This window comes from Clinocottus analis, unplaced genomic scaffold (genome assembly GCF_023055335.1).
Source record: "Clinocottus analis isolate CAN_PGR_092001 unplaced genomic scaffold, fCliAna1.0.p SCAF_13, whole genome shotgun sequence".
Taxonomy (NCBI): Eukaryota; Metazoa; Chordata; class Actinopteri; order Perciformes; family Cottidae; genus Clinocottus; species Clinocottus analis.
Genome location: NW_027175854.1, coordinates 5,542,501 through 5,554,447, shown reverse-complemented (window position 1 = coordinate 5,554,447; position 11,947 = coordinate 5,542,501). Strand labels below are relative to the sequence as shown.

The 11,947-nt window shown below is 41.2% G+C and overlaps 1 protein-coding gene across 1 annotated transcript in view; it reads left to right on the top strand.

Annotated features, from left to right (window-relative positions):
• Positions 1-11,064: 11,064 nt before the first annotated feature.
• Positions 11,065-11,947, top strand: part of si:dkey-112m2.1 (transmembrane protein 132C) — a 124,116-nt gene continuing 123,233 nt past the window's right edge. Inside the window, exons 1-2 of the mRNA XM_068574828.1 lie at positions 11,065-11,198; positions 11,661-11,847. Of these exons, the coding sequence (XP_068430929.1) occupies positions 11,781-11,847 (67 nt within the window). The 5' untranslated portion in view covers positions 11,065-11,198; positions 11,661-11,780. The remainder of the gene's footprint in view (positions 11,199-11,660; positions 11,848-11,947) is intronic.

Sequence of the window (11,947 nt, the reverse complement as noted above, 5' to 3'; positions counted from 1 at the left end):
AAGCTAAAGCAATAGACACTAAACTGACTGTCTCTGTTGTCTGTGAGGGCCTCTTACTCTATTTCAAGAGCTAAGTGTAATGCCCACTCCAGAGGCTTTACTATGCTTTAAAAAATAAAATGAATGAATCAAAATGAAATTACATTTTAAAAGTACAAATTAAAAACATTAAAATAAACTAACAATAAAATCCTTTTAGGACTCTACGGATGCATGGGGTTTAATCATGGCTGGCTCAAGAATCAAAGTGGCCCTTGCCATCTGATACCCTGAAAAGTAATTGAAAAGGTAATTGATTACATTTTGGGCAGTTCATCCCTGATTTGCACTGGAGGTTACATGCGAGTATGTTGTAGTTAGCCTTCTTAACAGTTTAGAATGGATCAGAGACCTTGAGTAGTAAACGGGCTGCATGGCAATCTGTTGCTGTCTATCCCACTTAGCCAGGGAATGCAACGGGGAGCTGATGTTTGGCGATGCTGCAAAGGGTCGGATTACAGAGATAATAAAGGGGCTTTAGCCACCTGGGAGAATAGCAGTGCTATTTTCCAAGTCCCAAGGATGAAAAAGGAAATCTCTAGGCTCTGGGAGAAGCCTCTCGCTACGTTGATCTATTACCAGATGTGTCAGCAGGTTCTTTTCCCATTTTCTCATGCCGTGTGATCAGAAAACAATCAGTATTCCTTTCTGTGCAGGAAAAAGCACGCCCATGTTACTGCCAGGCTGTTGAAACAGTATAACATTACCTTCCAGGTAGCTGTCTAACCACTGTAGTTGCAGTAACACTGTCAATGTGACTGACATGCCTGGCATACAAATCACATACAGATGACTATCTCCTTCTGTTTCCTTTCATGACTTTTAATAACTCCGTGACAATGATTCGTCAAGCACTTTTTAATTGAAGCCGACTTTTGTCTTCGTCTCAAGGTGTGTGGAATCAGGAGATGTAATTTACTGGCCGGAAGATTTTACATTAATTCAAAAGGTGATGTGTACTTTGTGCCTAAAAATGATACGCTTGCTCATCTGTTAGATTAATGCTGTTTTTCATGCATTTCTTTGACCAAAGCTTGGTGCGCCCCCCGATGAATATACATTCATTAAACTGAAATGTGGAGATTTTATTGTAAAGTCACCAAAGGTTCATTATTTTGTTCTTCGTTATTACATGGATGTACATCAAAGTTCTTCATTACTGTGTAGAGGTTTGTGGAATAACAATAAAACCAGCAGTAACAATTATCACACTTCCATATATTATGTTTCGTAATGTGTTTAATGACTCATGCTGGCTCAAAAAAAAAGCTCATCTACTTCTCTTTTTTAAATCAATGTTACAGAGAGTGTTGAACTGACCTTTTGATTCTCATTAATCAACAGAAAGAATACTTCTGTGAGAATTCATCTTTGCGAAAATCGCTTCTCACACACATGTGTGTTTCCAGAAAAAAAAAAATTACCCGACTGAACTCTTTTGTCAGCTCGGGGAAGGATGGCGGTAATTCTCTCATAAATTGTCCAGTCATGTCTGGTTCTGCGTGTGCTTTTTAGATCACTGCTGCACTTCAATCAATAAGTTAACTTTTCAACATATTTGGGACACTCTCCACATCAGCTGAGGAGCGATCTGCAAACAGTTGGAAAGTGTCAGGGCGTGATCTGAAGTTCTAATTTCTAAAGATATGCACTCAGTCAGGCTGACTGTAAGGCGCAACTGAAGCACAAATACATTTCCATTTCATGAATTAGTGTGTAAATATTATGACATACAAACATTACTTCAATTAAGATTTGCAACTATCGGACTGAGCGATCTGGTGTCAGTGCATGTGAAATGATTTCAAAAAGCTTGAAGACTAAATGAAAGTCTTAATGAAAGTCTTATTACGAGCAGTGCTACGTGAAAACACCTTCAGCACACACGTGGCCGATTTGCAGCTAAGTGTGAAGTGGTCGGGAAGAGAGACCAACACAAGAGGCGAGACATAAACAGAACAACAAAAACAGAGAGCACAGGCCAGCTAACATCATGTGAGAACGGCGAGAAAACGATATATTGTGCCCTCTGGGTTGGGAGTCAATGCCCCGTGCGATGGAGTTCAGTCATCTTGAGGCCTTGTTCCTGGGTGAGGGAAAAATGGAGCGTGATATCGACAGGCGGTTCACAGCGGCATCAGCAGTGGTGCGAGTGTTGTAGGCCGTTGTGGTGAAGAGGGAGCTTAGCCAGAAGGCAAATCTCTCGATTTACCAGCCCATTAACGTTCAGACCCTCACCTATGGTCATGAGCGATGGGTAGCGAATGAAGGAATGAGATTACCGATTCAAGCGGCCCATCTTGGAGTAGATCCGAATCTCTTTGGGGTAGAAAGGCAGCCAGCTGAGCTGGTTTGGACATCTGATCAGTATGTCTCCTGGACACCTCCCTTTAGAGGTTTTCTGGGCAGGTCCAAATGGTTAGAAACCAGAGGGAGACCCTTAACACGCTGGAGGGATTATATATCTCATCTGGTCTGTGAACTCCTCGGGGTTCCCCAGTAAGAGCTGGAAAACATTGCAGTGGAGAGGATTATCCAGCCCGGGATAAGCAGAAACGATAAGAGACGAACTGGTAAACTATTCACAAACAATAACGTAGGGTGTTTTGCTGCTGAACTTTAACTTTGGTGCTTATGTAGTCATGAATATTTAATGTTTTAGAGAAGTTCTTTATATTTTAAACTATGTTTTCAGGGGCTTTAAAGCAACTGTATTACCTTTGAGGGAAAATACTGCTTGAAGTTTGACGTCTGTGTGGCCTTTGTTGTTGGTTATAGATTCAATTATTTATCATTATCCTGAGTGTACACAAGTGGATTGGCCATGCGTGTTTGGAGAAGAATGAAACACAGCAGGGAAGGAACAAAGGCAAATATCATCGTACAACTGCATCAAATCCAGATACAGTGTAATGGAGCTCCACATTGCGCAAACACTTCTCTATAGCTACTATTCAAAACAAGGCATGACCATACTACACAGCGCGAGAATAGTCCATTATGCTGTAACACTGAACCTAACATTTATGCCCACACGGCACCAAACGTGGTTGACCCAATAACTATGCTGATGAGTGTGAGCATAATATCAGTTATTTACTTTTAATTCAGGAATGGTATGGATATATATATTTGTTTCTATATCTGATTTATGATGTGGGTGCTTATTATATCTAATGGCTGTATTGCTGGTCATGAACTTTGCAAGTCAAGCCTGCCACATCAAATTGTCCGGTCACTCAGTATTACCTAATAATAATGGCAGCTGATGACAGTTTGGCCTTGATCGGAGCTCCATCCCTGATTGCATGTTGTTGGTAATGGCTGAGGGAGCAGTATAGTGGGCAAGTAATGACCATTGCAGGTCACACATCATTATCCCCTTGTTGGGGAAAGGTCTCTCTTTGAGACTGATAAATGTTAATTACTCCACCCTGACATCAGATGGGGAACACAACTGGAGCAGCCAGAAGACCTCATGATAAAATGACTGTTGAGCATACGCTTGTTTTTGCAGTTTTGACTGTATATTTTCTATATCAATGCATGTGTTGGTTCTTTTGTTTACCATTTTCTGGGACTAAAGACCGATCAAATGTGCTGGAGCAGTCAATAAAGAATTTATTTATATCTTGCTATCTGTTTTACTGCTGATTTCCTTTCATCTCAACATTGAGGGGAATATTATATTACAAACCTAGAAGCTTGAAAAATGAACAATTAAACATGGACAAGAAAAGAAGCATTTATTTGGAGTAGCAGCATATGCTCCATACATTGGACCTCACTAATCAATACAGATCAGCTAAGAGCTCACTTCAAGTCTGCCCAATGGCAGCGGCAAGGATGTAACACAGCTAATCAATACTTCAGTGATTTTGCCTGGAAGAGAGCGCATGCTCTGTGTGTGAACCAGCTGATGCATCCTCAAAAAATACTAATAAGAGAAAAGCTGGAATCCCAAGAGGGGAAATGTTGTTCTTCAAATTATCTCACCAGCCAAACTCTCTGTGTGTGTGTGTGTGTGTGTGTGTGTGTGTGTGTGTGTGTGTGTGTGTGTGTGTGTGAGAAAGAAGGTGAGACAATTATAGTAACATAAACAGACAGAGATACATTCAGGATTGTTTATCAAAATATATAATCGAGGCAAAATTGTGTCAAGATTTGTTTGTGTCAATCAGGTTGTCACAAGCACTTTGGGATTTTCTATGTGAGCTCTAATACACAACCATTTGTCCTGAAAAAATGGAAATAACTGAAGAGGTGGAGTGAAAACCTTGATAATGCGAAGCAAAGTTGGCAATAATATAATATAGTTGAACCCAAGTCCCTCCAGTGAGAGGTACACTACATTCAGTAATAGGAAATGAAGCAGATTTACTGTTGCTAAGGTTTCCTGTAGTTCAACATGGAGGTGGATGAGTTGATGGAATATACTTTCTAAGGATCTGAAAGTAATGGTTAATCTCCTGCACATTGTCTCCACATATAGACCACTGAAAACGTCTTAAATGAGGAGGAAACTCTCAGCTTTATCAGAGTTATAACTGCTTGTTCTTTGATGAAAAAGCCAAAGGCACAAGCGTGTGCACGTTAGAAATGTTGATGAAGACGTCATCTATGATGCAGGACTTCAGTAGGAAACATCCAATCATCGAGCCCACAATGAGTGACACTGATGCAGAGGAGCAGCTAAGTACACTGATGATGATATGCTTCTTCTCTTTCGTGATGAGTGGCAGCTGAGTGATGGTTATTGTCGAGGTACTCAAAGCCATGTTGTAGTACTCAAACCAAACTGATCAAAGAATCAAGATGTTTCATAAACAGACATGGAATAGCTAAAACAAAAAACTGCACTACAGTCACATTACCCAGCACATTACTGGGGTTCCATGTTGAGGAACAGTAAAGCTATGATTGGCAAGAAATATGAAATCAAACTACATACTCAATTTGCATTGACAGGCGGCATCTTACTCTCGATCTCGTGGATTCAATTGTTGTACAAGCCGCCATTTTGACGTCACATGGACAAGGGACACGCACCAAATGATGCATGAATATAATCCAACATGGCTGTTATTAACATTTGCATCAGAGTCAGCGTTTAGTCACTTTCCTGCGCCAATATCATAGCTGTATTATAAGTCCCAGCCAATGTAGTAAACACAGGATGGCGTTTATTGTTGTTCGATGACCACAACCATCATCAGAAATGTGCCCACAAAATGAGAGCACAGCCATTCATGATCAGCTTAAAGTATTGCGCCGAGTAATGGCACAAGAAAATGTTTTAGGTGGAGAGCAGCGGGCGACCGGCTGCACTTCTAACTCCTCACCAAGGTAACCAATGGCTTTCGCTGTTTCAACCGTTGTGTGGAAAACTACTTGCACCACCCTCAACGAGAAATCAGTTTTCAGTTGCTCATGGCAGGATGGAAAAAAGGCCAATAATGTTTTTGTTTGCTTGGCCGCGCTGTAAATAGATAGACCTGCTCTGTTCTATTTCTGACGGAGCATATAACAGTACCCAGAATTCTTTGACTCGTTTCAAACCACCTGTTGACCACAGGAGTCTCCGTCCACCGGTTCTGACATCTTAAGGATTAGAACTTCAGGGTGTAATGAAAGGAAAACTGAAACGGGCAATGTCTACTTGGAAACTATACAAAGTGCACATGATTTGGAGAGGAGGGTAAAATGTTGACCAGAACTATCCTGAAGATGTCCTGATACGCTAGGATATAAAATAAACCTGCCAGGCAGTTAGCAACGTCCATTTGCATGCTGGCAAGAAGCATACAATAACCTCCCAGCACAGTTTTACAGCTGTATTTTAGATAAATGATTAAATAAATTGCATGTGCTGTGCTAATAGAAGAGATGGGCTAAAACAGGGTGCTTGACAACATCTTTATTTCATTAATGGTTCTCTCCAATTGTGCCTGTTTCTCTGTGAATTTTAGTGACACTTTTGTCTCTAACCTCTCTGGTCCTTCATGTGCATCGAGGAATATCTAAAAGGTGCCTCGCATTGAGAAAGAAGATGTGCTTCACAGCAGCATCTGATCTTTTATTCATTACATATCATTGTGCGTCTGCCTCTCAACTCTGATTCATCAGCACATTATGATATTGTTTTATTTGTGTTGCTCCTGATGTGAGAAGGGCACAAAACTATTTTCTTTTTAAATCTCTTATCAGGTCAGCCTCTGGCAATGACCCCTTGAAAAGCATGTGTGTGTGTGTGTGTGTGTGTGTGTATGTGTGTGTGTGTGCGTGTGTGTGTGTGCATGTGTGTGTGTCCTTTATATCAGTGATGCATACTGAATTAATACCCTGCTCTCTCTTCTACTCTCCACATAGGTGAGTTCAATATCTACTGCATTATGAAGAACTCATTTTAACAGCTAAATCTTTTATTGTTAAAACTTAACAGGGCAGCCGGGCATCTGGCTAACCTGCTCAATTAAACATCTTAAGAAAGGCGAGACGCCATTAATACTTCACTCGGCCCTTTAATATGCCCTGTGTGTTTGCATTTGTGTTGCTGTGTATGATGTAAGGATCACTGGTGGAAGAGATACTGACCAGAGACGCAGCGCTACTCGCCCCAAGCAAACACAACATTGGCTGTTTCCCAATAGATCTTTAGTCGTAATGCCAGCAGTACACGGCAAACAGATCGAACATGACGCGCTATCCAAGGAGCTGCAAGTCACTCACAACAATACAAACAGTCATTTGATCCATTGTTTTCGTAAAATATATTGATCATAACTGCTTTAAATCTAGATCCATTTGAAGGAAGCATAACACTCAGATATTGATGAAGCTTTAAACGGTTAACCTAGATGTAGGGACGCATAATTAAAGACTAAAATGGCAAGATAGCGGATCAGTAAAAGATCCAGTAAGGTTTTCTGCATATCCACTTTGAATGCAGAGGACATCAACAAGCCTTAACTTGCTGCTTCTGCAGCCTGTTTGAAGAATAAGAACATGAATCCCAGACTGTGTGTGTGTGTGTGTGTGTGTGTGTGTGTGTGTGCGTGTGCGTGTGAATTAATTGGCATGAACCACAAACACAGCGTAGTATCTCACTCTTGACTTGACCCTAGTGTCCCACATGTGACTGCTGTTGGACTTGTCACTGTCTGTGACACCATGTTGTTCATGCCTTTCACACAACCCCTTATGTAGTTTTAAGAGAATGCAAGATTGAGCGATTTCTTTTAATGCGAGAGATTTCTACAAACTCAAGCTCATTCTATAAACCTCTCACCATTTTGAGAAACTGAACCGCTGCCAGGAAACTCGCAGCTTTCGCAGACCTTCCCAGAGCAAAAGGAGGAGATGCTCAAAGCCAACGAGTGACATCCCGTGAGATTTTGCTCAACAGGAGGTAGACACCAAAAGTTTCCCAGCCAGGATGTGTGTCTGTGCGGGGTCACGCTGAGTCTTTCCCCTCCTCTCACACTGCCATCAGATAATCTGTTTTAAGTCTATTTTTGCCTCTTTCATCAGCAGCTTATTAAACAGTTACTGTGGGAACTATTGGGTGAAAGAGGCAGAATTACTTCAGTCCTGTGAAATAAACTGCAGCGCATGTCTTTTACTGTATGTCAATTAGTAAGCTCTGTCTGAGTTGGACAAATAGTTCCTGACAGGGAATCAAAAAATATGAAATTAAATTAATGAAGTAGGTAAAAGTGGTCTTAGGGATTTTTTTCAAAATATAGATACAGTATATATGACTTTTGTAATGTAAAAAAAGATGTAAAAAATTTTTTTTTAAAAAGAATTCGTAAAAAACGAAAAGAGAAATATGTTCTTCTGTCGCTCAAAACCGACATTGCTTTAACTTTTTGCATTTTGGGCACGTAGCGAATGTTCTCATCAGTGAAACACATACTGACTGGAATAAAGTTAAGTTCTTTCGAGATGACCAACATTACAAGCAACCAGGGAGGATGTAAAGGGCAGAGCCACGGCGTCCTCTGAATAATTATATGACTGTCGAACATAGTGAGAGATAAGCTTTACTGAAGTAAAAGGAGAAAAAGCGCTTTAAGAGAAGTCAAAGTGGGCAGAAGCAAAGGTGATATCCTGATGATGGAAGTTATTTAAAAAAGAACTGAAAAGTTTGAAAGGTTACGTTATTTGAATAGGTGACGTGTTAACTTTAATAATACAAACCACCTTTAGGTAATATACTGTGAGACACATACTGGGTCCTATGACTAATATGCAGAAAACATGATTCGATTTTTTTTTTTTTTTTTGGGATGAGTGACAGGCCAAGATCCCAAGAAAGCAACTAAAGTCAGATGTGTGATCTTGGAAGTCAGAACTGTAAACAGCAACAATAACACACACATAATCCTTATTTCATGTCGACTCCTATAGGGTCGGCCCTGTGTTAAGGGGATGCCGTTCTCAAATGCTGTCATTCGACAATTCCGAGTTTGTTTCTACTTTGATACCTCATTCTGCTTGAACGGTGCGGGTGCAGTCGACGGCTGGATGAAGAGGGGAGGATGAAGGACGAGGCTCTCTCTTTCTTCCAAACCCACAGGGTCCCTGCTCTCTGCTGCTGATGGCCTGTAATTGGTGTTTAGCGCTGTTGTGGAGAGGCCTCAGCTGCCGGGTGACTCCTCTGGCTGCCTTTCAACGTGACACTGGTTTGTGTCTCCCATTGTGGCTCGTTCACTCTTCACTTGAGGAATAGTGAGCATGTACGCTGGCAACTTTCCCCCCAGCAGGGCGCAGAGGAAGCAAACCCACCAACAGCTGTGCTCCATCATTCTTTGAAGGAATGGATGGGTAAAAATGGATTATTTCACCTCCTACACTTGCTATTATCTTAATACTAACCTTACTATTATCTTTAGTTTGTGTTTACTTTCCTTAATGGTTGCTACTAATTGGCATAGATGGAGTAAGTAAGTATTCAAATGTAAATTTAATCAAGTACGGCACTTAAGTTTTTGTACTTTTCTTTATTTTATACTACATTGATATAATTATTATACAAACTTTATATATATATATATATATATATATATATATATATATATATATATATATATATATATATATATATATATATATGAATAACTGTAATTAAAAGACATATGATTCTGAAATGAGTCATTCTGCATCATGAGAACTTCTGCTTGAGGTACTTTCAGTATATGTTGATACCAATAGTTCTGTACCTTTACTTTTACTTGTAACAGAGTTACTGTTCCTCAGTAGGTAAACAGAGTTGATAGTTTTATCAGTGCTGTCTTAACTTGGACTAATATATAGTAGGATAACTGAACGGGTCCACTGGGCACAGGCCCGGGGGCCCAACCTGTGGGCCTCCTGGCCTTCAACGACAAAATCACTCAACAAGAAAAGTATTGAGCTGAAAGATACCAAAACAACAAAGAGATGCACCGAAGCTGCAATGAGACACAAAAAGACATCATGGGGACTCAAAACAGCTATGAAAAGGGACAAAACCACAAAGAGATAAAACAAACAAAAAAACAAAGAGAGACAAAGCAACTAGAAAGATACGTACAATGGCCACAAAGAGACAAGAAACAACGGCACGGAAATAAAACGACAAAATGACTACAAAAGGGAGAAAACAACCACGGAGAAAAATGAATTAAAAAAAACAAAAAAACAATAACGACGTGAAGAAGCAAAGTAAAAAACGTACAGCGATATCGAAATACTAGAAAGAGACAAAAAGAACACTCAACACGCTAAACACCTACACAGTATGTGTCCACAATAACTTATTTTTGTCTTTTGCATGTGTCCAGGGGTCTCATAACCCACCAGCCTTTGTATGTTTAACTTGAAAGTATTGGGCATGTGTACTTTTTTCTATAAAAATATTTTCATAAAAGAAAATCTTATTTTTGACAACCTTTTGAACCGCATCAATAAACGTTGCAGAGGAAAAACGCTTTTTCGTTTGTTTTTTTTACCCCATTATTATTGTTTCTTAATGCCACCCGTATATCATTATATATAATATGTTCAGCCCACACTTGTTCTCAAGACGACTCGTGTTTATGCAGCACCTCCTCATGCAGGTGGCTGAGGGCCGCGCGCACCCAGCAGTCAGAGGTGTCCCATAGGTGGCACTGTTGGCTCTCATGAACGACCCGTGGCACAACAGGTTGCACAACTCCACTCCTCTCCTCACTGAATGGACTCTAATGATCCATCCAGCAGGTTATGGCAGAGGTAACATAAAAAATGTAATGTGGGCTGTTTTACGTCATTGAGAACTACTTTCGCCTCGGTTCGGAGCAATCCATCGCATGTGACACAACCTCAGATTTCTGTATTGTGTGGATTATGCTGGCATGTAATGGCAAGCCTCTCTTTATTATTTGATTATTTAAAAAACGCTGTCACACACCGTATAAATTATACCCCCGAGAAAATGATTGTTTTCTATCCTTTAACCTGTGATTATTGTCTGCCTGTTCCGGTCTCGTGCTCATGTTCACCATTCAACAGGAAATATAACCAATCCCCCCCCCAAAAAAATGCCAGCCACCCCAACGGTTAAAAAAAACTAGACAAAAGCGCAATTCCCATGTTATACGAAGCGGGAATTGAAAGGCACAATACTTGCAGACGTGACGCCTTCAGACCCTCTAATTTGCCAATCCAGCCCGGAGTGCGCGTGCCGCCCCCCCCACCCCCCTCTTCCCCTCCCCTCCCCTCGGTTTCTGCACCAGCCCTCTCTGAGTCCACAGCCACAGGGCGCAGAGCGGCAGCGGCTCCGGATCCACCTCACCCGCCGCCAGTGCACGCGTCTCCATCGCGGGGGGAAAGTTGGAGGACTAATTGATCAGATATCGCATGTGTTCACGTGTCACTTACCAGGTGATTTGTGTCACTGTGAATCCACCGCTCTATGAAAAAGAAGAAGAAGAAGAAAACCAGATAGCTGCTCCTGTCATGAGATCTCTTTGGAAAGCAGAGATTGTTGAGGACTTTTTTTTTTTTTTTTTTTGCCAGTAGGCTCCGTTGATGAAATGATCCCAGCCTGAAAAAAAAAGAGAGGAGACGGTTGTATTCTGATTCAGTACTGGATGAGAGCGCGGCGCCGAATCTTGTGTAATAAGAGAAATATGGTAAGAAGCATGGAAAAAAGAACAAAAAAAAAAAAACCCCACTGCATCCATTTCTCAGACTTATTCTTGTTTCTATTCAGTGACGTTTGTGTAGCTTTTTGTAGCCTAGTGGTTGTTTTAGAAGTGTGCAAAGCCCACAGGCAGAGAGCCATATAAGGAATCCATGACACGTTCAGCACATTTGTCAGAAATCAAACACCCCTGGGTGCTGTAGGGTGAGCTTGGTGACAGACGCACCCTGGGGGCACCTGATTATCCTCAGAGGAAAAAAAAAAACAACAACCAGTTAAATTAACATAAACGTGAAGAATGAGGTCAGTCCATTCATTATATGTGCTCCATGAATGTTGGAGCATATTCGACAAATGTGGACTTCTCTTTCTTTCCCCTGTTGCAATATGTGGGCTGTCACTGTGCTTTTAGGGGACGGTACTGACCGTGCGTTCATGTTTGTGATGGCAGGTGGTGTCGCACGGAATACAGCTGATTTGTTCTAAATGGAGAACTGCTCAAAGAGGATAAATTGCGTGCAAAGTTGGTCGTCTTTCTGCTGAGGGAGTTCTTCCACCCCCTCGAGTGAACATGAGTCCACGGCGAGACATGGGGCCGCTCCGGTGCGCGGGACTCATCGCGTTTCTCCTGTGCACAGGTAAGATCCCTCGAGAAACCTGAGCTGACACCAATCAGCGCTTGTGTCCATTTAGCTGGAAATGCAAGGTAATCGTTATAATAATAAGTGCCACTGTATA